The sequence below is a fragment of the Pundamilia nyererei genome, unplaced genomic scaffold (genome assembly GCF_000239375.1).
Source record: "Pundamilia nyererei isolate P.nyererei 1_Seehausen unplaced genomic scaffold, PunNye1.0 scaffold00010, whole genome shotgun sequence".
Classification (NCBI taxonomy): domain Eukaryota; kingdom Metazoa; phylum Chordata; class Actinopteri; order Cichliformes; family Cichlidae; genus Pundamilia; species Pundamilia nyererei.
In genome coordinates, this window is record NW_005187411.1 from 3,522,020 (window position 1) to 3,544,316 (window position 22,297).

Here is a 22,297-nt window from a genome sequence, read left to right on the forward strand (position 1 = left end):
CCCGCTCATATGTAGTGTTGCTGTGTGCTGTTCTAAAGTGCATTTAAAACTCAGGAGAGCATAAGACATGTGTTCACCTTTCAGGCATTAACTCATAAGCAGACTCTCCCTCGGCACTCACCTCCTTTACTCTCGCTGTCAGGGATAATGTGAACCATGGATTACTTGCTTGGCCTGAATTTGAAGAGTGCTTTTGACCCTTTGCTTTTTTCTCTATGTCTCTTGGCATCACAGTTTAAAACAAGCAAAAAAAAAGTCCTTGAATCAAAGGCCAAACATTATTTTTCCTATTATTCTCCTCCACTAAATATCCCCACTCTGGAAATCATGTGCTCATGAGACAACAAAACAAAAACACACAAGAAAAAACCCACCCTAAATAAAAAAAATTCTGTTTTTCATCTCACTGTTTCTCTCTTTTTACAATGAAGATAGCCAAGCAGCAGGCCCCTTCTCCTGATATTATGTAATGGTTCAGAGAACTGTTATGTAAGGCCAGAAGGCTGGAAGTAGGTCAGGCTGTGATGACCTAGATGTACAGTGTACTAGACTGAGGAGGATAGAGTTGTAGATCAGAAAATAGATGCAGAAAAGATTTTTATAAAGCTAAATTAGACACATTTTAAAGCTAATTTAAATGTTAAAAGATATCTAAATCTGAATTTTCCATTCCAGTTTTCCATTTCTATTTTAAAATAGATTTTCTGGAATACTGTTGAAATGTAATAAAGATAGATGATGTCAAATGGTATGATCTGTAAATCATAAAAAAAGCCCTATATTAAAATGAAAATAGTACAGCATCATTATCTTCATTCATCCATTTATTTTCTAATCTACTGATCCAGCTAAGTACAATCTATAGCAAGGTTGTTTGTAACTCCCTCACCCCCAACCGGTCGTAGCAGGCGGCCGCCCCTTCCTCTTCCTAATTCTGCCTGAGGTTTCTTCCTGTTAAACGGGAGATTTTTCTTCCCACCATTGCCAAGTGTTTGGTCACAGGGGTATGGAAGCCCGTTTCCGCCACTAAAAAAAAAAAAAAGCTAGTATCCGTAACTCGAAATTTCGAGTTATTTTCTCGAAATTTCGACATATTAACTCAAAATTTTGAGAAAAGCAACTCGAAATTTCGAGGCCCTCTAAAGCTCTGCCAATCAAAAATATACGTGAATGAGGTCGCTTTCTTGTTACCCGGAAGCATATGGCGCAGGACCGCGCACTCAAAAACGGATCCCAACAAATTAAAGTATGTTTGCTGATAGTAACACCATGTGATTCAGCTAATAACACAGGGATTTCATCATTTGTGAAGCCAGGCTGAAAACACTCAGCAATCTGTGCATTCACGACTGGATGTAATACCGGTAGCTTAGCTGTAGCATTTGTAGCTGAGGGCTTCAGCTTCCGGGTAACATGGAAATGACGTCATTCACGTAGATTACTGATTGGCAGCGCTAACTCGAAATTTCGAGTTGCTTTTCTCAAAATTTTGAGTTAATATGTCGAAATTTCGAGAAAATAACTCGAAATTTCGAGAAAATAACTCGAAATTTCGAGTTATGGATCCTTTTTTTTTTTTTTTTAAGGGCCGAAAACGGCCTCCAAAAAAGGGGGAATCTGATTGTTGGGCTTTTCTCTTTGTTATTGTAGGGTCTTTACCTTGCAATATAAAGCACCGACCTTGATGTGACTGTTATTGTGATTTGGCGTCATATAAATAGAACTGAAATGATTTGAATTGGACAGTGTGGACAGTATATCCACCCTGCAGCATGTACTTCTTTCTCAGTAAAGCCCCTGCTTAATTCACTGTTATTAGTAGTAGTAGTAGTCTCTGTAGCTCAGGTGACCTTTATGTAGCTCACACCCTTAAACCATTCAAAACATTTAGGGCTAAAGGATGAATAGAAGTGTCTGTTCCCCAACACACAGGCAAACAGGAGATGATACACCACAGTGGTAAACATGCCCTTGTTTTTTTTTTCTTTATAAATCTTTGACAAATTTGTAGGAAACAGACATATAAGGAGAGAAACTATGTTTATAATTATGTTATTGTTATTTATATATCCACTTAAAGTTGAATAAGCAATAAAAAATACATAGATGGATTCTGCTTGGATGTAAACAAATACACTATCTCTGGGATTATTATCATACAGTTATTTTGGACAAAGAACCAACATAGGTTTGTTTTTGTAATTTGTCATAATGCATTTTTCCCTCCTGTGGTCCTGTTGAAACTTGCCTCCCAGTGGCTGATGTCACAATTAGCTTTAGATCATCCTTCATTATTTTGAGTTGTGATGCCAAATCCATTGAAATATAGTCTTGTAAATCAGCATTTCAGTTGTTCATAGTTGTTCATGTACCACAATCTGACGACAAAGGCATTTGAAGATTTCTTATCCTGAGCTGTAGCTTGTTTGGAAACAAAGTCACGCAGACCCATGAATACAGATGACAGTTCTTTGTGTATGCTCATGAGCATCAAATTCATGTTGTTGTAGTGCAATGAGATAATCAGCTGAGAGGAGTTTCCACTTTGCTGCTTCCCTCATCATGCAGTCTGAAACAATATGAACTGTCTGACCCTTCTAGCGTACACAGCGCTCTCTTTATCTCGCTCTGTTCTCGTCATCAAGGTTATTTCTGTCTGCAACATTTCTAGATGTGGCGACTTAATCTGATCATTAATTAATTGAGGGCCAGGGGTTGGGGTTAATCCTATATGAGTGAAGCCCAATCCATTACTTTTCAGCAAGAATATCCAAAAATGGCATCAAATATTATTAGAAAATCCATCTTTTTTTCTACAAGGGAGGTGTATGTTAATTGAAAATCAGATGCTAGAAGATAAGGTGTAGTAAACAGAAGCTCTTCAGTCTCTTACAGAGATAAAAAAACAAAACCGCAACAATAAACAGCGTCAAAGAGCAGTAATCACATGGTAGCAACTAGAAATTAGGGATGTAGATATGGTCAAAACAACCGTGCTGAAGTTTGAATCAAGCAAAGATGATCTAAGTGACTCTGAAAATGGATGGCATGGATGTTGGTGCCAGATGGTTCTAACAATGAGAACATATCCAGTAATTAGCAGTTCTCTGGGTGGAGATACTTTGTTGATGCCAGAGGTCATAGGACAGTGGGTCTCTGTTTCTTCTGCAGTATCCAAATATCTGGATGCCTTTATTAATGGCAAGATTTAAGATGTTCTGAGGAGGTTCTGTAATACAAACATATGATATTACAGAACTTTATGAAAGCGGCTGACTCACGATAATATGAACAGTCTTAATAAAGATAACCATCAAATCCACCCTGTGCTTTTTGTGTTTACAAATTTAACCGTATTGACAAAAAAACTCAATTTCTTGGGATTTGTTTTGTAAGTTAATAGTATTGTTTCACTTGGTATTAGTGGTTTTTATTTTTGTAACACATAGTTTTAGTTTTATGTTTACTTATGGTAAATTAAAACACATTTCTTTGCTGTGACTTTAAAAGAGAAAGTCCAGTTTTTTTATTATATATATTTCTAGGGAAAGCCTCACCTCTGAAAAGTATTTGGCTCTTAATCAGAGGTGTGAAGTGCTGAAATGATAATTACACTGTGTGACGACTGCAAGCAGCTCAGTCTTTGCCCGCAAGTTAGTTTGCTTTGTTAAAGGATTAAAGGAGGCGGTATAAGGTGTGTAGAAAAAATAATAATAAAAAAATTGCAAGTCGCCACAGAGTTGTCAAGTACATTTTGTGTTTAGCACACTTAAAAACAAAGTGTTTTACAACAAAAAGAATAAAACTAAAAGGGTTCATGTTGCACACATTCACACTATTTACATAAATGAATACATCACCACCTTTTTCTCCAACCACACTTCCCAGAGATTCCAAATGTTCAATGAAAAATACGTCTTCAGCTTAACTTTGAAGACGTTTGACTTAGAGTCATTAAAGACAATAAATCACTCTGAAATGCAAAAGATGTTTTAAAGTGAAGTGACAGTGTTTTTAAGGCATTATCAAGAAGGACGTGTAATTTGTGGCGGATGTGTGTTTTTTCCCAGGATAATTGTCACACACGCACATGCACGCACGCGCATTCACTTAACTTTATTGTATAACAGGCGCCACACTGACTCCAGGTCTTACACTAGAAACCTGCTGATCAAGAATCAGAGTGCTTTAGTTCAACAAGGTTGACGTTCCTTGTAATTTTGTAGGAATACTCTAGAACCAACTGAGCACTAGCTGCACATTTGAGCAAGAGAAATTAAAAGTGAATGAAAATGAGAAGGTTATTAGTGAAAATGATTTATTTTTCCCTAAAAAAATGTCAGTTTTTCTCATACCAGCAACATAATGTTTAATTCAAATCCAGTGAAATACCTGTAACATGGATTGTTACAAGTTTCACAATCACTCATTTCCACAGGATGAATAATAATATCTTTGCTGATTTTGTGACGTTTTCCTGTCACACTAAATTTCCTCTTTCCTTAAAAAAACAAAACAAAACAACGTTGCACAAATACCTTGATACCCACTAAATGATTTACCATGAGATTTGCTACAGACATTCATTGTGACTCCAGTCACTCGGGTTATCCCATGACTTTCCTCTTGCACAATTCTGGAGATCATGTTGTTTTTTGGTTTTGTTATTTAACTACATATCTTCATTAATAGGTGGATTACCGTTACTAAAATTGTTCATATTTTACTCAGGATGAAATGTTCTAACTTTGATGTAGCTTTTATCTTGTCCAGGACATTTTGTTTGTTGTTTTTCTCCGATGTGTAACTGCAATTTATTCTGCACGTCACGGGTCAGGAAAGCAAATGCACAAACACGCTCGGAACTTAACTCAGAGTCAATCCATATGATGCCTTATAGTGATTAAAACTGGAGTCATTTGTTTTTTTCATGTGGTTCAGGCTATGGGGTTTTGGTGCTAAATAACCAAGACTTCCTTTTATGAGATCAGCTTGTGGTGGTAATGCGGTGGATAAGTTGTCCTCGCTTTCAGTGTTATTGACTTCTATCTAGACAGAAATTGTACTTTTCTCTCCACTTTTGTTAGGTGTCTTTCTTTTTCTTTTGGTTCTCTAAAAGTCGTCCTCCTGCTGATTGCAGGCTCAATGGCACCCTGTTGACCCAAGCAGGAAACCACTTTAGATGAATCACTTCCAGGTCATGTAGTTTGCCAAGATGACATGTGCTAGATGATGTGCGTGTACTTGTGCTTAAGGAAAAGATGAAAAATGGGATTTGGGGGGTTTAATTTTCTTTGAATTATTTTGAGTAGTGTCCTTAAAAATTATTATTCTGATTTTTGTTTGTTTGTTTTTTTTTTTATCTCAAAAGTTACATTGGACTTTTTAGACCTGTACATCTCTTGGTAGGGCACTTCCTGATTAAATGCTGTTTACTTTTTGAAGCAGCATCAGTGTAAAAGTGCAAGCAGGTCCAAAAAAACCAATTAGATCTCTGTCTTTAGTTTTCATGGAGCGAGATTGCTTCTTATTCAACTTTTTATTTGTGTGTGTTTGTGTTCAGGGGGAATGTTGTTATGAACGGGAACTTCTTCCTTACCTCCACAAAGAGGACACTGTGAAAAGCAGACAGAAAAAGCAGAAGGGCACAAAGACCTGCACCAAAACCGCCAACGACAAACCTAAATCATCCCATTCCTCTTGGTCTGAACTGGAATATATCGATGAGGAATTTGAGGGGAGCGATACACGAACAGCTGGGTTATTAACCACATTGGCCGTGATGAAACAAAGGCCTCCTGCTGAAGATAATAATGAGATACCTTATGATGACAGCACAGACCGCTTAAAACTCGAGGCTGATATTGATAAATGTGAAACTGTCACTGAGGACCTTATCAAAGCAGATGGAGAACCTGTGAATTTAGACAATCTGTCACAGCTTCCTGCTAAAAGTGATGAAGATGAAGATGTTCAGCTTCAGGCAATGTTCTACCTTCCTAAATGGGATGCAGCCCCACTGCCCTGCTGTGATAAGCTCCTCCCAGGGAGAGATGAGAGTCTGAAGGTCATCCTCGCCAGTGTGGCGGAACTCCTGTCCCGATCTCCACCATCACTCGTGGATGACTTAGAGCCCCCTCCATCACTTTGTCCTTCTCCTCAACAGCCTCCTCAGCCCTTCCTTGTCAGCTTTACCTTGGATGTGGACGATGACGATGATGATGATAAGATGATAATGAGAGAAGTTGAGAAGCCTCCAGGTGAGCTTCCAAATGGTAAAGACTGCGGTAAAATCTCTCCTGACTTTCCCAATCAGGAGAAGCTCCCTGTCAGTGTAGCAGCCAACAGCCCAACTTGGGATGAGGTTTTTGGGGAGGACGTAAACGATATTAATGATATCAGGGATGACAGCAAGGAGTCCGATGATGATGAAAAGTGCAATGGCTTCAGGGAGGATCAGGTTCATGTAGAAGCTGATGATGTAAGTGAGGAAAAACAGAGCTGGGATGATGTGAGGGATGAAGAAATACCACACTTGACAGATGGTGTTTTGAAAGACGATAAAGCCTCAGAGTGCAGCTCGGAGATGGATGAGAGCATCGATCTGTTCGAGGATGATGAAGCCTTCCTGCAGATGACCATTCCTGATATCCCCACTCCTTTGGATGGCATCACACCCGCGACATCCCCGACGGAGAAGAAGTCTGAAACAGTGCACGTACATACCCCAATTAACCCATGTAACACTACACAGTCAGCGGATGGTACCCACAGATTGAGGACAGTGGAATCAAAAGGAGTGGCATTCAGCGAAGGTTTGGCTCATAATGTAAATGCCAAGCTGATAATCCAGAACACAAACAACCATAACACTACAGTGACAGAACTTAATATGCACACACCAGCACAAACTAAAACTGTAGCAGATAATTCAGTTATGGGCAGTGCAGTCACACCCCATTTTAAATCTCCTGAGTCATTTAACAGCATGCATGACTTCTTTTCAGTCAATTTTGAGCTTGGCTATTCACTGGAAGACTCAGAGGAAGAAGATGAAGCAGTGGGCATGCCTGCCCCTTGTATGCCTGGGTCTTCACAGCCTAAAAAGCAGATTGACTCCACCACACTTTCGGCAGCTGTCTCTAACTCTTCTACTCCCTGTAACAGCTTTGCTAAACAGAGAATACCTCCAGTCTGCAGCGAATCCAAGCATTCCACACCACAAACGCTGTCAGAATGTAGGATGTCTAAAAGTGGTGCACTCCCGTCTCCGATCATGTCCCCGGGAGCAAAGCGAACCCTAATGCCCGGTCTGCCCTCCAGCTTGAAACGCAGACGAGCACAATGTGGCATCACTGTAGCAGAGAGAGGGCCTAATGAGGAAAGCGGCTCGTACCATGTTTCTGGCTCTTCTCCTCATGCAGGTTTGTTTAATCTCAAAGAAAGAAACAGCATTTTTATTTTAAGTTGGTTCCCAGTCGTATTTGTGGCTACCTGCTTGTTTCTCTCAGCTTCTTACTTAGTGGAGGGCAACAGTGACAGCGAAGATGAAGTTGTGCTTCATAAAAGAAGACATCCGAACAAAGTCAACCCCTTATCATCCCCCGAAGTGGTGAGAAAGTGCTGAATATTTCGGGAATCTGATGATCTTTTAATTTTTAAAATGCCATACATTTCAGGAGCAGAGGTATTGTTTTAAACAGGAAAACATTTACATACACAACAGTGGAGCAATTTTGTTTTTAGTCTAGCTACATTTTTGTATAAATGGGGAGCTTTTATGCTCCAGCTACAAAGTTCATATACTGACCTAGAGCACTGCGCGATTCATGAACAATCCTTATTTAATCTTGTGCTTGGACAGTGGGTGAAACATCTAAGTTCACCAACTGTATGTCACAAACAGTTTTTGCTCCCTTCGCCCCTTTAGGACAGCTTTTTTCTGATTGGCTGCAGATCACAAACAAAATCTGAACAGCATGTCGATGGAGGTTCAGTGGCCTCAGATTGTTTGACACTTTGGCCTTGTTTAATATGAACATCCAATATTATTGAAGTATAACTAATACAAAAGATAAGGAGAAGCATTTTAAGCCCCCTTTACAGAGTTTTAACCAGTAGTAAACAAACAGTTGCTGCTCACTTTGCAATAAACAAGGCATATATGACAAAAAAAGAGATATGAGGAGGTATCTGATTCAGACAGTTTGCGTCTATCATTCATTTCCAGGCTTAAGATATTCAGCTTGTAATCAGGGGGAGATTGCTCTATGCTGTATCTAACATGTAGCATGTCTTGTCTTTCCTAGTCTAAGATCAACAGTGATGTGGACTCCCCGGTGGTAGTGAAAAGAAAACATGCTGCTCCACTCAATACTGTAAGCTCTTCATGACTAACAGTAATGCGTAGCACATGGTTCAATCTGTTCAACACAGATGATGTGATTTAATTACTCGTGCTCCATATATCACTTAAGATGTTTCTACAAGTGCTCATTATCTAATAATATGTCACAAACTACTAACAGTTTTCAGTATTTCACCAATTTGTTCTCTGTGTTCCAGTCTGATGAAACGGGAGGCGAATCTGTTTCTGATGATGATTTCCAGAATGAATCTGTTTCCGTGTGCAGAGCCACAGTGCAGAGAGCTGAAAGGAAAGCCAAGGTTTGTACAGCAACAGATGGCTCAGCCGGATGCTGTGATCTGAGATCCCTGTTTTCATGTAACTGTAAACACAATATAAACATGGCTCGTATTTAGGTTTCTAATGTGAGTGGGGAATGCCATTTTGAAATGACTGCAGTGTTATGGAAAAGTCTTCATCCATCCATCCATCTCAGCTCTGGACAGTGGTGAACTGTACCCTGCCTTTTTCCCCAGAAAACCATTCATGGATGGACGGATGGTCTTGAGCAACAGTTCTCCAGACTTTGCGATGGTCTTAAAAGGCTATTTTTCACAAATTTTCAGTCTACAGCTTTTACCTGACCATTTTCAGAGGATTTTTTTTTTGTCTTTAGGCTTTTTGTTACTAGCAGCCTATGACAAAACAGATAATGTGTTCCTTAATTCTTTAGTTGACAGTTATGAAATAGTATTTCTGCACCAACCAGTTGATTCCTAAGGAGCTTTTAGCTGGGAACTTAGCATATCTTGGCATGGTGTGCAGTGTTTCCTTAAAAAATTGGAGGAAAGTGGCCAAATTACACAGGAATTGGACTGAAAATTAGTGGCAATGGGCCTTTTGAAATATTGGATCCAAATTTAAAATTTTGGATCAAATCATTTATATGTACTTCGGAGAACAGAAGACAGGTGCAGCAGTGGTGGTCTGCAGCCATCTGCAGCCCTCCCAGAGCCTGAACTTCAAAATTATTGAAGCAGTGTGGGATCATCTTAACAGAGCAGACGACAGCCAACACCTAAAGAAGAGTTTGAATGTCGTTCAAGAAGCCTGGAGAGCTATTCCTGAAGACTACTTAAAGAAATTATCAAAAAACTTGCCAACAGAGTTTAGGCTGTGTTGAAGAAAAAGGTGGTCACACCAAATATGGACAATCAACCTCATTAGAATTGTATAAACTCTGTTTTAGCCTTATATACTGCATTTCCGTGTGTTTGCTGCAACTGTTTCCCATTTCCGTAGCAAATATAATGAAATGAGCACAGTAGTGTACACTCATCATCATTTCTACGGTTCACTACCAGCTCCTTAGGTAGATATGTGGGTCTTTAGGTGTTCTGCCATTCTTACCTCTGCATGTGCCTGTCTGTAGTTTGGTGCTGAGGTTTTAAAGCTTAGAGGGTCTTAGAGCTGAGAGTGATGAGTGAGCTGAAACTAACAATAAACCTCTGCGAAATTAAAGGAAGCTCAAAATTCACATTTTTTATTAGTTTATTAGTGTTCAGTGTTTTCCTTTTAATGGTTACACTACATCCAAAATTTTTAAAAAGCTCAATTATATGACAAAAACATACCGCTGTCTCTTTTTAAAGATCGTTACATGACATCATGATCCATTTTTCCTTTCATAAAAAAGTCAAGTCATTACAAATCTGCGACTGGCACCTTCAGCATCCGTCATCCCTGACATTTTCCATCCTTCCTCTGTCAGCGCGGCAAATGCCGAAAAGGGCGTCAGTTTTTGGATGAAGAAGCACAGCTGTCAGAGGTCGAGGAAGGTGTAGAGGTCTCGTCTGATGAGGAGGATGGAGAAGAACAGAATCAGTCTCTCAACGGTTTTGTGGTCGACAATACACAATTCTCTCAGGGCCTGAATGGTACAACACATTTTTCTTTTATTCTCTCCTTCTGAGCTTCTCAGTGTGATAGGAGGCTGAGTGAGTCATGCATTTTGGCTCTCTGTCTGTTCTCCTCTTTGTCAGACTCAGAGATGCATGGAGTGTACCTGAAGTCAGTGAGAAGCCCTGCAGTCCAGGGCAAATTCAAAATTTCCAACAGAAGACACCACAACATGGACATCTTTTCCCAGGTATACTAACAAATAAATACATTTTAAAAGATACACAAAGCAACAAAATACTAAGTGGATTTGATGATTGGTAGTCTAATTAAGGATGCCACATTCTTAATGTGTGGAAACAGGTGCCTGAGATGGATGAGACGTATGAAGAGGACAGCTTTGTAGTGGGCAGTGATGTGGAGTTGGTGGGCACCAGTGAGGAAGATGCTGAAAATGTTGACCTTCTGCCCGAGGACTCGTTTGTGAACGGGAGAAAGCAGTATCCCACCAGGCGCCGCGTTTTCCTGCACAACGCCAGAGCAAGAGGCAGCACAAAAACCAGAGCTCAGCCTCCACCAGAACAGAGAGCCGAGATGAAAACTAAACGCACCCGGGTCATACAAATGAATGATTCCAGTGAGGAGGAGATAGATGAAGCAAGTAAAGAGAGGGCTCTCAAAGCAGGAGATGGTGTGTTGCCTTCATTGCCAAAGATGGTACCACCAGAGCTTTGTGGGAAAGAAGGAAAGAAAGCTGTGTCGTTATCTTCTAAGGTCTCACTGTTGAGCAAAGCACAAAGGAGCTCTGTGAGTGAGGAACAGCAAAATGAGAGGTGAAGTTATAATAAAGTAGTAAAGAGCGAGTGCCATCCTCCTCATGGATGTGAATTTGTATAAGCAGAAGAGAATGGAAGGATGAGTGTGTACTTAGCAACAATTCTGAGATTGCCTTTCTTTCTCTCTCCTGAAGGTGTCGCCAGAGGATAGAAAATCAGCATCTCCTCTCTGACGAGCTAGACTTTGTGGAGTCACACCTGCAAGTTTCCTCAAAGAAGCAATCGCAGGTATGAGCAGACAAGAAGAGACGTACACATTCCTAACTGTTTCTGGTAATATTAATACCAAAAATCCACACAAAAATAGAAACAATATCACTACATTACATCATATTTTCTGTTATCAAACAAGACTCCATGTCTACTATGAGAGACAGAAGATAAACATAAAAAAAAATAATTGTGTAACTGTTTTTTTTTCTGGGACCAAGGTGCATATTATATTGAGTTATTTAACCTGTTATCACCACAGGTTTAAATCAAGTATAAGGTGTTTTTCCTTTCATTTCCACAGGCAGTCCCAGCCACTCCATTGACTCCTCAAAAGATCACAGCTGAGAGTTTGATAGTGAGTGAAACCTCCGCTCCATCTGGGTCTGTTTGCATCCTGGTGGACAGTCGCTGCATCAGTAGCGGGGTGGAGTTGCTGACCAGCCTGCGTCAGCGACACGCAGCCACCGTCCACGTCTGCTCTTTGGACAGCAGCTACTTCATTGTCAGCAACCGCATGGCGGTGGAAAGGCAGAGCCAATCAGATCTGGCTGCAGCACAGAACCGGAAGCGACTGGCGGAAAGAGTGAACAGCTTGCAGGGGTTGTTTGAGCGCGTGTGCATCATAGTGGAAAAAGACCGAACCAAGACCGGTACGTTTTCAAAGTGTGGCTCATTTTCTTTGTAATTGTAAATAAGAATATTCACTGGAGCCTATGAGTGGATGTAGGCATGCTGGAGGGTTGAAACAGCATCTGCATGGCACACATCAAATAGGTTGCCAAATTGGGAGTGCATTTGGTTTAAATGGACAGAATTTAGCAGCGTTTTCCACAAATTCACTGAATTAACAGAGGATTAGACTGAATGATTGCTGCATGAGACAATGTCTTTTTGATCTTTATGTTAACTGTCACTGTCCCAGGTGAGGCATCTCGTCCCTTTCAGCGAACTCGCTACTTTGACAGCACTTTGGCGGCGCTAGTGCGATTAGGGGTCCGTCTGCTGTGGAGCGACGGTGCTGAAGAGAGTGCCGGGCTGCTGGCAGATGTGGCACGTCTGGAGCACCGCAAGGGTCACGGCATCGGCATACCAGTGGAAGTCAAAGGGCAGCATAGGCAGCAAGCACTGCAGCTGTACTTGAGCTTGCCTTCAGTTAACTATGTTCAAGCTCTCAACATGAGCCACAACTTCACATCGATCACCCAGCTAATAAACAGGTGATGGACGTTGTGTTGTATCAAATTATGAATACTTTCTTCTTCTTCAGTACGTCATCTCTTCTTTACCTGCTTCCTCCCTGCAGCCCGATAGAAGCCATACAGAAGGGAGGGTGTATGAGTCGACCCAAAGCAGAGGAGATCTATCGGTTCCTGCGCTACTCCTGTGACTCCTTCCTCATGAATATGTCAAAATCAGGAAAGAACAGCTAGCATGCTGCTGGAAAAAACACTGCTGGGACTCTATAAACTGAAATACATCTTTTTTTTTTTTTCATTTATTCTTATGTGTATTTTGTTTCACTTCATACATTCTTCTGCTTCTTTCTGTCTTTGTCTCAGGAAGACAGCAGTTAGAATAATACGTTGACTGCATTTAATATGATCTCTCAATGAGAGAAGAGCTTCAGGATCTAGGTTCATCCTTTTTGCACATCAAGTTGAAGGGGCACAACACTCAACTTTATATTTATGTTAAAGAACACATTGGGTTTCTTCAAAGTGTACAGTTGACCTGTAAGGTAGTATTAAGCAGCATTGGTAAGAATTCAATAATTGAAACTTGAATAACATAATAATGGATGTTTGTTTTCTTTAATAAACTATATTTTGTGTTTATTAAAGTAGTTTTGTGCCACATTTTGAGAAGGAAATCTTTTCCAATACCCACATTGAGCTTCTTTAATATCAGCTTACTTCCTCTAGAGGTCAGCCTGTTTCCTTCTAACAGACCACGAAAGCAAAAAAATGTGATGTTTATTACATCACTTTTTTTTTTTAAACTGAATTGAGACAGCTCATTCTTTCATTCACTTAAAACTTTATTTTGGGGGGTTTGCTAGAAGCCTAATAATTTGTAGGGTTTCCAAATGTTCAAACTTAAAAATGCCCAGCCAAAAAAAAAAAAAAGAAAAAGAAAAAAGTAAAGTGTTTTATTTCACTGTTCTCCTTTGGGGTTTTAAATGACATGTTCTACTTTGGTGAAAGGTATTGTACAAGTTGTTAACAGTACAAACAATAGCAACATCAGATATTTACAGCAGCATTTTCTTTTACAGAGATATCAGGAATTACTTGCCAATAAAGATAAACCCACAGGCAAAAAGCGGTAACAACACATGAATGCATTAAAGTAAAATCTGAAGTCTAGAGTTCTCACAAAGCAAAAACAAAACAAAACAAGAAAAAGACGAAGAAAACTGCCACATTCAATATATACATTCTCTTTGGACAAATCCAAAGCAGTTTTCAAGACCTCCACATCTAAGCCGGCACTGCGGGCTAAGCTACACCTGGAGGTCAGTGAGCTGTGAAGATGTAGATCATTTACATTAAGGGAAAGTAATGGCTTCTGTATTTAGGACACCTTTCTTGTGAATATTTAATATAGAGGTGTTCGTGAATGCACTTGCTGCAGGCTGGCTGGGTATAATGCTCATTTTAATGCTGAAGAATGTCAATTGTTAACTATGCAGAAAAAACAGACTTTTTTTAAGTTAATATACAAAGGTTAAAAATACAGGAGCCATTACCTTCTCTGCCATTAGGTGGCAGAAATTAGTGTACTTGACTGGTCTTGGCAAACTGCAAGAGAATCTTCCCTTTGTAAAATTGTAAAATCCATTGGGAGAAATTGTGATTGCCAAAATGTATTTTTAACCATACACATGCTTAATGTCATACCGTAAGGTGCTTTCTTTGGACACACTACAGTGTCCACAACATGATTACATTGCATCTGATTTGGTTTTACAATGACCGCCTCAAACAAAGAAAATATTACACTGTTATTTTTTCTGACCATCAAAAATTCTTATGTCGTACTGCAACAGACCACCATCAGAGCCTCCAATATTTTTCATTACAAACTTTCTCTCTGTACAGATATACAGTCTAAGAAGTGGTATAAAATGTTTGTGGTAACTGCAAACTTGAAACTTTATACAGCAGCCAGAATTAACTCAGCTACGAGGGAGGTAAAGCTGGTGTAGGCAGAATTTTTTTGGCATCATAGGGCTTTAAAGGGTTAAAGTTTGTTTTGTTTTTTTAAGCCAAGTGTATCATACAGCCAAATCAGTATTTTTTTTTTTTTTTAAATTTCACCAGAAGGTTCAACACTCCATTGTTCAAAAATTTGAATTTTCTGCCAAAAAAACAAAACAAAATCTAGCATCAGAGACTTTAGCTAATTGCATCTTTTCAGTGAGATGCTGAGATTATGATGGAGAAAAGTCTGACTGAAATGAAAAACGTCAAGACAATCAAGACACTTTTTCCCCCCCAGTTTCCAGCGGAGGACTGATGAATTTTGTTCTGATCCTCCCTTTACTCTTCCAACACATGATTGCGGTGGCTACTTCTGGGTATAAGGGGATGTTAAGAAGTCACAAGTCTGACCCGCAGCAGCAATGTAGACAATCGCTTCTAAAATTTTACCCTCTTTCCTGGAAAGAAAAGCGACTGGCCTTTAAACCTAGTTTTATTTTTCTTGGCTGAACATTACAGCAATGGTCATTCAGTACAAGCGACAATTTAACCCTCTGTTAGCGATTATCAGTGGCTCAGTAGTCGTAGTAGCTAGAGCCCGAAATCACAGCTCGTCTTATGTGCACATTTCAAGGCATGTGTGCAAGCCAATGTTTGTCTAGTGACTTGGGGCAGAGAGGGGAGATCTTCAGGTTAAAAAAAAAAAGTGCGTTGTGACTTTTTATTTTATTTACCTTTTAAAATTTCTGCCTAATCCAGTTCAAGCTACATGAAGCATTAATGAACATGAAAATTTGCTTGTAACAGTTTACACAAGATGCTACAAAACAGTGTTCACGTGATGCTAAACAGGATAATTTTTGACTATTAAAAATTACCCTAAAAATCATCTTCATTTAACTAATGGTAGAAAGTAACAGTATAAACAGCACCGATTCACAAATATACCAAACGCCGTGCTGTGTGTTTAGGCTTGTGTAATATTATAGGATAAAAACGGCATCATTAGGATCAACGTGTTCAACATTTTCGGGACATCTGTAACAGTCACTGTATGTTACAGTAACTCTTGTAACTGTCAAGTTTATTTCAATTTGCTTAAAAAAGCAAAATATGTACAAAAGCAAAGAGAACATATTTACAAGTGCAGCTTTTCTCTTAAAATATATATTATTTAAATACTATGTGAGACCACTTGGTTTAAGCTTTATGGACAGATGCTTACCCAAAACATAGCTCTCCTCTGTGATTGTGGACACTAATTAACAGATCCTTGACCTGTGTACAAACTGTCTACAGATAGGTTTGCTTAAAAATTAACAACACTCACTGTTGCACGCCAGCTTACATGCTGGTCGGCTGTGTCTGCGTTTGCAGAGGCTGCAGCTGGACAGACGGTGGCTCAGAGTCTGGAATGCTACACTCTCCACCCTCGCGCATGTACATTAAGAACAAAGTCACAGTGGCAAATGTGGTGGCATTCACTGGGAATGCACGGAGCAAAGTGGACGTAAGTCCACGAGTGAACACTCTCCACCCCTCCTTTTGTATGCTCTGCCTGACACAGTCCATGATACCATTATACTGGTAAACGCCGCCGACCCCATCCGCTTGCAGACGTGACTTGATCACATCCACGGGATAGGTGGACAGCCAGGAAGCTATGCCTGACATGCCACCAGCAAACAGCAGCTTGGGGATCATGTAGGGGTCTTCTGGCTCACAACCCAGGGAGCGTGTCAGCACATCATACGCAAGGAAGTACACGCCAAAACCCGGCGTCTCGCGCACCAAGGTGGTAACCATACCACGATTGATCCCTCTGATCCCCTCCTTATTGTAGATTCTCACCAGACAGTCCAGGGAGTTCTTGTACATTTTCCTCTTAGACTTCTTCTCTCCAGTTCCTTGCATTTGCATACGTGTCTTGGCCAGCTCCATTGGACAGCAAATGACACACTGGATGGTTCCAGCAGAGGCTCCAGCCAAGAACTGGTTGAGAGGTGTATCACGGCCAAGCATGCGCATTGTGTTTCCCTGGACACCAAAAACTATAGCATTGATGAAGGTCAAACCCATCATTGGAGAGCCAATACCTTTGTACAGACCCAGCATCTGCAAACACAGATGTTACTGAGTCAGATCAACACTATAAAAACAAGAAAGTAAGGAGGCTATAGGAAGCAGTGCACTTTTTTCCAGATGTTATCAGCAATGGATTACTAATATGGCTAAAGCAAATAATTATGGGTTGCGTATCGTCTAATAATCTCCTTTTGCCAATAAAGCTACTTCTCAAATACATCCTCATCATTTATTTTACAAGTACATAAACAGCTGAGAAACCACCTTACGTTTGAATATTACTGTGGGGGGGGGAATAAAGGACATCCATGAGAAACAGACATGAGGTCTGAGGGGCCATGCCCCCTCTTAGCAAAAATAGCATGATGTCCAAAGCTTTATTTAGCTCCTCCAGGAATAAGCTCCTCATTGACCCCAGCTAACAGACCCCCCACCTCGCCCACGTTGCCTAATGTCTTTACTGAGAGATGGGACAGCAACTAAACACTTTAATCAGTGCACAAGACATTCTCCAGATAATAAACAACTCCAGCTTAACACCAAGGATATATTTAAATGTAACCTATTTAATTTAAAGCAAGCACTGTGCTAACAAATTTAAACTCACCGACTCCTGGCGTATGATTGATTGGAAGCAGTGGAACGTCCCACGGTACATAGGTTTATTCACATTTTGAACCTGAAGCCGCACCTGTGGGTGACAGAACTCATTGGAGTAAAAACTGGAAAAAGGCCAAAGAGGACCACATAACTACAAACCAAGATCTGTGTAATACAGGTTTTCAGGGAAACAAGCAGTCAACAGGAAGAAAAACAAAGGATGATAAAGGGGGGGTGCAACATGTGGGAGAATAAGAAAAACATTAACCGAGTATGAAGCTGTAAAAAGAACAAAATGTCTTCGGTGCTTTTTATTTTAATATCTCAAAGACATAACAGTGGGTGAGAGAAAGAAAGACCTGGACCATACTTACTAGGTCACATTTCCGTGGAGAGGTTGTTTATTTCTCTCTCTCATCTACAACACAGTGACACTGTTGCTGTTAAAGACAGCCTCCGAGCCCCAAGCAGACACCGGCTCAGGGAGAAATGACATTGAAAGCAAGGGTGTAAAAGAACTATAACCAAACCATTCTCTCACTGCTTGCCTCTAAAGCGGATGCTCCACATTCACACAAGTCTCACGTCAAAACGTCCTCACTTTGCCACTGCTTAATCCAGTCTATGCAACATTTATATGCGAATGGCATCAAGTAAAGAAAACTGTTTTTAGGTTCATTCACATAAATCCTATGCGTCAACCACAGATCATGTAAAAGTTGTGATAAAAATGAATTTGATTTCAACCTTAACATTACAACTAACTTTAATGCATATAAAATCGTGTGGGACTCTGCAGGTACATAGTGATGATTATATAGGCTATGTGACTACAAGTTATTCAGCTAATTAACCATCCCTACAAATCCTTTGATAAATGACGGTTTCATTGAAATCTGTAAAGAAGTGAACGTACTGTCCTGTTCTGAACTCTAACTAATCAGAAGATTTATTCTTCTTGCTCAGTCATCCCATTCCTCTCTTGGGCTCATCGTGTACTCTCAGCTTATCTGGATTTAAATGAAGGCTGTCAGCAAAGTACTGCATGTTTTATTTTTTGTGACTAATGAGCAAACACCAAAGAGGATGCAGCAGACACCCACCTTTACAGTATCAAACGGATGCCCAACCAAAACACCAGCAGCACCTAAAAAACAAAAACAAAAAAGACAGGAATGAACAACTGACTGTTTCACTGAACTATTCTTATTAAAAACTCAAGAGATAATCACCAGACCACAGCATGCAAAAAGTTGTTGTGTTAGAGCAGAGACAGTGGGTGGAAAACATGTCATACAGAAGTAATCTCAGTGCACACAAGGTCATCATATATCCCATGGACTTCTTCTCTTAAGAAAAGAACCACAATATAATAATTGAGTTATAAAGGTACAAATGCACTGATGGCTTGAGTTTGGAAAAAGAAGATGGCTTTTGGTCCAGTAGTTGCAACAGACACCTGTCCATCATGAGATGGAGCCGTCATCAGCTGGTCACTGCACTGCACGAAGTGACGAAAGCTTAACACTGACGAAAGCTCAACACTGGCCTGTCCTTGACTTGTGTCAATATGCCAGAAAATCATTATACAACACTGTCTTCATATCAGATGTTTTCAAAGACTGCACACCAACATGAGGATAATGCACCAGAAATAACACCACTGAATTTCTAAAGATAAATATGTTATGCAAATAAAAAGCCTCTTTGTAAACAAATCATAGAGCTTAAAACACTTGGGGTGATTTAAATCTGCCATGTGTTCATGCAAGGTTGTCAACTAGGTTGGGAAACTGATGTAAAGCCATTAGGGGAAGGTTAAGAAAACAACTTCGTTATTTTACTCTTGCAGTAACTTACATACTGCATGTATAACTAAAATGCACTGGTAAAGCAATATCTGAACTTTTTATTCCCTTAAAAAAATAATTTCTCAGACTATTCTATATAAATAGTTTAATGTTAGTCCAAATCTGGTACCATTCCTTTGTATTTTGTAATCAGCTACATGTTAAGCCGTTCAAGGGAGATAGTAGCACTAATAGTACTGTAGTACAGTCATTCTACACCGCACTACTGACTCTCTCAATGAAGGTGTTATCTAAGACTAAGTTACAGTGCAGTAACTCTACCTGGGATCCAACAGACTTTGGGAAGTCCTGTCCTTGAACACTGACAAAACAGCTTGCAAAATTCCCACAGGGCTTTTGTGTGAGGCAAAGATGAATGCATGAGCTTAACTTTCTGCGGACCGCCGCCTCTCCTCATGGTAACTCCCTACTTTGGAATGGGTTAGTGGAATGATGAAAGGAATGCAGATATTTGGGGGAAATTGCCCGATAATCACTAAAGAAAAGCTGAGATCACGATCATTTCACATTTCTGGGGTTTCCTGGACGTGTGCAAGTTTAATTGATACGTAGATATATGATGAATGTCGACTATAAACAGCAATCTCTACGTGGGTGCTGCAGATTTGGGAATAACTTCATGTTTGCACTGCAACATAACGTTGAGCTAGGGGGTTAAAAAGCACCCAGCTCCAGTGTTTTAGTATTCAACCTGTCATTCATGTGGGTTTACATGTTATCACATAAACTAGCTGGGTGTAAATCGAGAAATCACGGCACGGCACAAATTACACCGCAACAACAGCTTGAGCTTTTGACGATGGAAAAAAACAGAAAGGTGGCTAATGCTAATGCTAGCGTCAACCTGTTAACGTGGCTAGCTGCTACTCACCTCCTACACATCCAGCAGCGAAGTCCAGTGCCATTCCCACAAAAAATGCAACGACTGGAAGGTGTCAGGCTAACTTAAGGGCTGATAAACGGAATTAAAGAGGCGTAAGTGGGAAATGCTTTCTCGGTATCTGTGTAAACTTGGCTATTTACGACCCCCCCGGCTTGGTGTTCAGCCAGGCTGGTTAGCTAGGTAATAGCCTCCTTTACGTTGCTGATGCTCAGCAAACGGAAGATAAACGTCTCTGGCTAATCGCTCGGACGCGAAACTGGAATAAAGCAGTTTTCTTCTCACTGGTGTCCCTTCCTCTCCCTCTATAGAGGTGCTCTTTCAGACAAACCTTTCTATTTCTGTACCGCGGCAGAAGGCGGGTTTTCAAAGTAGAAAAGAAGCGTTTGCCCTTTTTAAGACGGCCCAATCGGATTATTTAGAAGCGGACAACTCCCCCAGAGCCCTCCTCTAGTTGGTACTGTCCGCCCCTCACGCCCATTGGCTGCTGCAGGGGGCACATCACCTACACCAAAAGTCTGAAGCTATCTTTCCTCTACCGTCACATCAACTGTGGTCCTCATCAGCCTTGTGAATTTCCAGTGTAGTTATAATGTGGTTTGAATATATAGACTGACGTAACAATGAATCATCCAGTAATGGTTTATAGCTTAAACGTTATGTTTATAACATTTTTGGCTTTATCATAATTGTATTTTTCAGTGTGATTTTATTTATTTTTGCTTAGTCACGTTGTGTGGCCTTGTGACTTTTGGAAGCAGGTGTTTTATGCCCAATGTGCATGTCTGGAAAATGCTTCACGTATTTCCGTGTTGTTTTCAGAATGTTGCATAAGCAACAGGGACTTGACTTTGACTTGACATGAGTAATATAACTATAACTGTTGAGAACCAGTTCCCACTGTTTCAATTCCTTGGAATTGTTTGACATTTTTGCAAACGATTCCCTCCCTCCATTCCAGTCGCCCCGAATGACGTCACCGCGTTGCGGAGCGTCATTTACCTGGCAGGAAACACGGCACCTAAGCGGCTCAAACGCTCAAAAGTTTGGTTATACTTTACGAGAACGGAAGACAACAGGGCAACTTGCAATACTTGCAAAGTAGATATTTCATTTAAGGGAGGAAACACTACGAATATGCAAAATCATTTGCTCACAAAACACGCGATGACCTTAAATGAATGTCGTGTTTTTAATTCCGCTCCGGACTCGTGAATCTCAACCCAGCACCAGCGGTAACGTTTGCACGTCCTCTCCCGTTAATGTGGCAGGTAAATAATCAACTAACAGTGCATATTATGTTAGCGCGATCTGCCTTATTACAAAACCTGCCATTACTGTGCATTTAGGTGACCATGATGAGAGAGACAGACAGAGTCTGGCTGCCTCAGATGCTGGCAGTTCTCGCTGCAGTCTACTGGTAGCGTCTCCTTTCAGGCCAGGATAGACGAATGTCACCGAGCAGTGACTAAGTTTGTGGTAAAAGGCTTGCACCTATTTACCACAGCAGATGTCCCCGATTTTCGGTAAGTGAATGTGTTTAATTGTAGGCAGGGACATTACTGGATATTCTTGTGTAGTTGCTACAGAATAATTTATGTTATACTTTGTTTTTGCTACAGAAGAATATTTATTTTACATTTACAATTTTTTTCTCCGGGGACCCCGTGACACCCCATTGAAGATCCATAGGCTGTGGATCTCTTAAGATTTCACTGCTGGGTTTGTAAGGCCATGTTACTCCTAAATTTCTATCTTTTTCAAAGAGAAGATATAAAACAAAGTTCTAAGCTAATCAACCCTAGTGAAAAAAAAAATAAAAAAAATCGATAAAGAATCGAATCGTTAAACAGAATCGAAAATGGAATCGGAATCGTGAAAATCTTATCAATACCCATCCCTAAATATAACTGCACGTTCTGCTGGCAGCTCTCATTGTGAAGCAGAACATGCCAACAGTAAGACAGCACCACTGCTGACCATGTATTTGACATTCTGGTGTAAGTAGGCAAGTAGGCTAACACCTGTTTATGGGGAGTTGTGGAAGAGGAGAGACCATCAGCAAGGGCAAGAAAAAAAAATGAAGAAGCAAAACCCATGTGACTATAGAGGAGCTGCAGGGAGGTATGGTGCACTGATTTACTCTTTGGTCTGCCATGCATAAGTATGTTTTCTCTTATGAGTATGGTTTCTGCAGCAGGATAAGAATGCAGATGGCAGATGAGTCTATTTGTTTCCAGGAGCACTTGTACAAAGATTATATCTATACATACACCATACCATCTTTGCTTTGTGCATTCTTTCAGTAATACATAAAGCTCCACATAAATGCAGACAGCAACAGAACTACATTTTATATTCTC

The 22,297-nt window shown here is 40.3% G+C and overlaps 2 protein-coding genes across 3 annotated transcripts in view; one reads left to right on the top strand and one right to left on the bottom strand.

Annotated features, from left to right (window-relative positions):
* Positions 1 to 12,805, top strand: part of fancm (FA complementation group M) — a 41,472-nt gene extending 28,667 nt beyond the window's left edge. The window contains exons 14-24 of the mRNA XM_005723856.1: positions 5,564 to 7,424; positions 7,512 to 7,612; positions 8,310 to 8,378; positions 8,566 to 8,667; positions 10,119 to 10,284; positions 10,390 to 10,496; positions 10,610 to 11,079; positions 11,217 to 11,310; positions 11,597 to 11,945; positions 12,218 to 12,512; positions 12,599 to 12,805. Coding sequence (XP_005723913.1) covers positions 5,564 to 7,424; positions 7,512 to 7,612; positions 8,310 to 8,378; positions 8,566 to 8,667; positions 10,119 to 10,284; positions 10,390 to 10,496; positions 10,610 to 11,079; positions 11,217 to 11,310; positions 11,597 to 11,945; positions 12,218 to 12,512; positions 12,599 to 12,725 — 3,741 coding nt within the window. The 3' untranslated portion in view covers positions 12,726 to 12,805. The remainder of the gene's footprint in view (positions 1 to 5,563; positions 7,425 to 7,511; positions 7,613 to 8,309; positions 8,379 to 8,565; positions 8,668 to 10,118; positions 10,285 to 10,389; positions 10,497 to 10,609; positions 11,080 to 11,216; positions 11,311 to 11,596; positions 11,946 to 12,217; positions 12,513 to 12,598) is intronic.
* A 1,802-nt stretch (positions 12,806 to 14,607) lies between these two features.
* On the bottom strand, positions 14,608 to 20,456 carry slc25a29l (solute carrier family 25 member 29-like). 2 transcript variants are annotated; one of them, XM_005723857.2, is made up of 4 exons: positions 19,926 to 20,456; positions 18,287 to 18,330; positions 17,191 to 17,274; positions 14,608 to 16,613 (listed from the first exon to the last, which is right to left on the bottom strand). In XM_005723857.2, exons 1-4 carry the CDS (start codon positions 19,957 to 19,959, stop codon positions 15,843 to 15,845), a joined length of 933 nt encoding a protein of 310 aa, XP_005723914.1. In that variant the 5' UTR covers positions 19,960 to 20,456; the 3' UTR covers positions 14,608 to 15,842. The 2 variants fall into 2 exon arrangements, with proteins under 2 accessions (XP_005723914.1, XP_005723915.1); XM_005723858.1 differs by lacking the exons at positions 18,287 to 18,330; positions 19,926 to 20,456 and adding an exon at positions 17,558 to 18,199.
* Positions 20,457 to 22,297: the final 1,841 nt, after the last annotated feature.